At 34.2% G+C, this 5,378-nt stretch overlaps 1 protein-coding gene across 1 annotated transcript; it reads right to left on the bottom strand.

Moving 5' to 3' along the window:
* Nucleotides 1–4,444: 4,444 nt before the first annotated feature.
* Nucleotides 4,445–5,134, bottom strand: LOC140889174 (uncharacterized mitochondrial protein AtMg00710-like). The gene is made up of 2 exons (XM_073296882.1): nt 4,741–5,134; nt 4,445–4,626 (listed from the first exon to the last, which is right to left on the bottom strand). Exons 1-2 carry the CDS (start codon nt 5,132–5,134, stop codon nt 4,445–4,447), a joined length of 576 nt encoding a protein of 191 aa, XP_073152983.1.
* Between the last annotated feature and the right edge of the window lie 244 nt (nt 5,135–5,378).

The following is a 5,378-nucleotide window of genomic DNA, read 5'->3' as shown; positions in this document are numbered from 1 at the left end:
AAGATGAATGCCTAAGAATAAATAAAACATTAAGTCATATAACAAAAGCTCAAACAATAAAATACAAGTTCCACGTTCTAGAACAAGTATTGATGCAAGTATGTGATTTAAGGAAAACTCAAAAACCAACTGTCTCGAGTGTGCTATCCCGCTAAAACGATATTTGCTTGTACCTTTCGATGCAATTAGCTTCAACTCTGGATAAGCTACAAAAGAGGTTATATCAAAATCTATACAACCTAAATAACAACATCGCTCAAGGTAAACTCTTTACCGCTCTTCGTCCAACTCTTCAACGATCGACTGCTGCTAACTCTGGGCTCGACAAACTTCAAATGAATCTGTACAGAGGTAAAAGATTATCAACAACGACGAACAACCCAATTGCCAAAGTTCTACAACTCAAAACGGATCAAAATCCCAAAACTCAAAACGGCGGCATAACGGCTATAAACTGATCATATCGGAAACACAGACAGCAGTACAACATTTCAAACAACTCAAAGCAATGCTAAAACAACAATAACAATCCGAATCCAACAAATCACAAAATCTCCATTTTCGAATTAGGCTTCCAAAAATCATAACAAATCCGAATGACGCTCTATTTCAAAACCGACTGAGAATAATCGATAAGAATTATGTCAAGAACGACATAACCGAAACTCAATCGATTCTAACAACTTCCAAAAATATAAGTCTAGTTGAACGAAGAAAAACTTACAATAGAACAAAGTTCTGGCTACGGTGATCGCTAATCTGCCTTTAGAAATTAATTCTACCGGACGGATCGACCGAAAACTGAAATATAAAAGCTTGAAGAACTTGGAGGCATTTTTAATGGTGGAAACGAGATGGGGGAAGGTGATGGAGAAGTGAGACAATTCAACCAAGCTAGGATAATATATAGAATCCCAAATTTGCATTTTAGTCTCTGAAAAAATCAAAAAATTGCAAAATAGACCCTGATCAAAATCAAATTGGTTCTTGAACTCTGTAATATATGATTATCTCAATAAACTCAATTAAGATAAAAATTTGGGCGTTACACCACCCCTAGTCACATACTCATTATATTTACATATTTCTTTCACTCACATTCATTTTAACATTAACAATCATTATTTATGAGTCTCACTGTCCACTCATTCATCTTAATTTTTATTTTATATTAAATAAATACATTTTAAATTTATTTACAATCTTTAAATGGTTATTATTTTTAAAAAATCATATCATTATTTATAAATATATTTATTACTTAATTTTTTTCCTAATAGTAGAAATAAATATAAAAAACATAAGATGATGAAAATAGTATAGAATAGATTTTGGGAGTGATTTATGATATATGATAATGTGTTAGAATGAATAAATTTTTAGAAATTGATGATTATTTATAGATGACTTTTTTTTAATTAAAGTAGACGTTAACACTTTGGAAAAATTTAAAATTTAAAAAAATTAAAATGAAACGAAAAAAAAAATTCTAATAAAGCAGCTAAAATAAAGATTGAAATATTCCAGTGGAAAGAAAGATTTATCTCTGACACTTGTTTTGTATTCACAAGCCGATTATTTCAAGTAGTTGTTGAGGTGTAATAATTGTTCCTGTATGGTAGAGCGATAGAACCACGACGTCTAGGATGTTGTGCGGTTTAAAAGATTTGAGTTGCACTATTATCACTAGCTATAAATTTTGGTAAAGCGGCAAACGCTTGGTCCACACAAGTGTAGGAATTTGGTCAATTCTGCATGGGATTGCCTCCAAATCAAAGAATTGTTAAAGCAAAAGGTGACAGAGATGTGGAAAATGGTAATCTTCGGCTCGCCACTCCTTCAGATCAAATGAACATTCAATTGATAGGAACTTCAATTGTTCGAATTTGTCGTCATTTGACTCCCCAAATGCTCCATTTTTCAGTTTGAGAACCTCAATATTGAGCAACATACCAATATTGGTAATTTTTTCTCTCATGGGATTCTGGAGCCCATCAAAACCAATTTCTTTAACGAAGATGGGAAGTTGATGTTCCGCACAAGAGTTTCGTTCGTCACTGCATAGAACAGGCATCGTAAATATTCGAGTTCACGCAGATGGGAAATATTGTTTATGTTAGGTATCCGTTGTCTAGTTCTTCATAGCCGACGTATTCTTCACTTTGAACGTTCCCTTACCTACAGAACAAAGAAACCAACAGCAGCAAGCAATAACGAGAAATGAAAGAAAAAGAACAGAAAATAAAAGGAACGTGAAGTATGTCAAATGCGGGGCTCAGACGCTTTGACTCTCCAACATTACAGCAATCCACAGCGAAGACACAAAAGGATTTCCCAAACCCAAAAAACCCACGCTCACTGCCCTCTCCTCTACACACAAAGAGGAACCCAACACAAATTTTAGTTATAGGTAGAAGAACGAAGAGAAGGCTCCAAGATCTCTGACAATCTCTTGTTTTTCTCTCACGTTCACTCAGAAGCAGAGAAGAGATAGAACCCACTAGATCGGCCACCTCACACAGAGGAATTCTTCACACTCAATTTTTGAATAGGGTTGGTTTTGCCTTTTTACAAGGGCTTTGTATAATGGGCTGGGAGAACAAGGAGTTGGGCCAAAAGCCAACAAATCTCCACCTTTTGGCCCAACGTCGGTTCACTATTTATGAGAGTCACCTAAAGCATCATCATCGCCTCACAACAAAACACAAAGTCAGTACCCGCACCAAAAAAACATGTAGCAAACACAAAGTAAGCTACAACACCGCATAGTGATAGTAAAAATCAGTCGGAAGTATCAAAGTTTAAAATTTTCAAACATGATCTAAACTTTTCAACAGATAAACACTTAGTTTCCATATCAGCAGGATTAAATTCAGAAGGAATCTTTTCAAAATAGACAATACTTTTTGCCACTACATCACGAATGTAGTGGAACCTAACATCAATATGTTTAGTTCTATCATGAAAAACATGATTCTTACACAGTTGGATGTCGGATTGACTATCAGAAAATACAACAACTTCACCTTCAAGTAAACCAATTTAAAAAATGAGTTCTTTCAACCAAATAGCTTCTTTTAATGCTTCAGTGACAGCTACATACTCAGATTCGATGGTTGAAAGGGCAACACTGTATTTTAATTGAGATTTCCAGCTAATACAAGCACCACACAATGTAAACACATAAGAAGTTGTAGATTTTATATTGTCCCTATCATTGGCATAGCTAGAATCAACATATCCAACCAATTTAACACCATTTTCAGATCTGAAAAATTTTAAACCATGATTCAAAGAACCATTCAAATATCTTAGCAGAAATTTGAGAGCTTTCCAATGGTAAACTTCGGGATTAGGCATATAACGACTCAAGAAACTCACAGAATATGCAATATCAGGCCTTGTGCTAACCATTAAATACATGACAGAACCAATAGCATTAGAATAAGGCACATTCTTCATGCATTTAACATCATATTCAGTTTTAGGAGCTTGCTCTTTACTTAGAACGAAATGACCAGCAAGAGGCACATTAACCGGTTTGGCATTAGACATGGAAAATTTACTCAAAACTTTCTTCACATAAGTATCCTGATTTAACAAGATGATAGATTGTTTTCTTTCCCTATAAATATTCATGCCAAGAATCCTTTTAGCATCTCCTAGAAATTTCATATCAAAATTAGCACTCAAGCAATTTTTGACATGTTCAACAGTTTTCACACAAGAACTAATCAATAACATATCATCCACATAAATGAGCAAGAAAACTGGAACTTTGGAATTTTGTTTGAAATACAAGCAATGGTCATAATTACTTCTAGTAAAACCCAAAGAAAGCATGCATTCATCAAACTTTTTATTCCATTGTCTAGGAGACTGTTTTAATCCATACAAAGATTTCTTAAGCAGACACACATGATCAGGATACTTAGAGTTCACAAAGCCATCAGGTTGCCTCAAAAAATTTTCTCATTAAGTTCACCATGTAAAAAAGCAGTTTTAACATCTAATTGTTTTAACTCCCCATCAAATTGAGCAACAAGGGAAAGCATAATTCTCACAGTAGTGAATTTAACAACAGGAGCAAAAATCTTCGTATAGTCTATCCTTTATTTTTGAGTAAAACCCTTGGCCACTAACCTCACTTTAAATATGATAGATTCACACTCATTCTTGACCTTAAACAACCACTTACAGTCCACAATAGAACAATTTTTAGGTTTAGGCACAAGAATCCAAGTATTGTTAACATGCAAAGAATTAATTTCTTCTTTCATCGCATTTAACCATTTCCCAGAATTTTCAGATTTTAAGCTTCGTCATACGACTTAGGTTCATGATTATTAATAGATTCAAATACACTGAATGCATAAGAAGTCGTGTGAAAGTTATCAAAGCGTTGTGGAGGCCTAATATTCCATCTAGATCTATCTCTAGCTAATTAATAATCATTCAAGTCATTTTCATGCACATTTTCACCAGTTTCCTCATGCATATCAGAATCATCATTAGCATTTTCAGACAGCTTTTCAGGCAGTTCATCCACAACAAACACATTCTGCACATTTTCAGAAACAAGACTTGTACCAAGCAAATGCTCCACCTTGTTTGGAGCAGTGGCAGCTTGGGGAATGGGTAAGGGAGCAGATAAACATAGAAAATCAGATTAATTGAAAACAACATCCCTACTGATTAACACTTTAAAACCAGTTTGATCCCTTAACCATAGTCTATAACCCTTAACCCCATCAGGATATCTAAGAAAAACACATTTAACCAATCTAGGTTCAATTTTATCTTGTTTTTGATGCACAAAAGCAGAACAACTAAAAACTTTCAAGTTTGACAAATCAGTTTGCGTACCAGACCATACAAATTCTGGAAACTTACCATTAAAAGGCACAGAAGGGGACCTATTTATCAAATAAACTGTTGTACAAACAGCTTCACCCCAGAACTTTTTTGAAAGACCAGAACATGCAAGCATACACCTCACCCTTTCAAGTAAAGTTCTATTAATACGTTCAGCAACACCATTTTGCTGAGGCGTATAAGGGACAGTACTGTGTCTTTGAATACCAGATTCAACACACAGGTTGTCAAAACAATTTGTTACAAAATTCAAGACCATTATCGGTTCTTAGAATTTTAATTTTCTTATCAGTATGATTTTCAATCAAGTGTTTTTCCAGTTTTTAAACTTTACAAATACATAATATTTGTTTTTCAATAAAAAACACCCAAATTTTCCTTGAAAAATCATCAATCACAGATAAGAAATATTGATTTCCACCATGTGTGGGTACATTAGCAGGACCTTACACATCAACATGCAAATATTCAAGAATTTCAGAAGTGACATATTGTTCGGGACT

This window comes from Henckelia pumila, chromosome 3, assembly GCF_033568475.1.
Source record: "Henckelia pumila isolate YLH828 chromosome 3, ASM3356847v2, whole genome shotgun sequence".
NCBI classification, from domain to species: domain Eukaryota; kingdom Viridiplantae; phylum Streptophyta; class Magnoliopsida; order Lamiales; family Gesneriaceae; genus Henckelia; species Henckelia pumila.
This window is presented reverse-complemented; position numbering and strand designations above follow the sequence as displayed.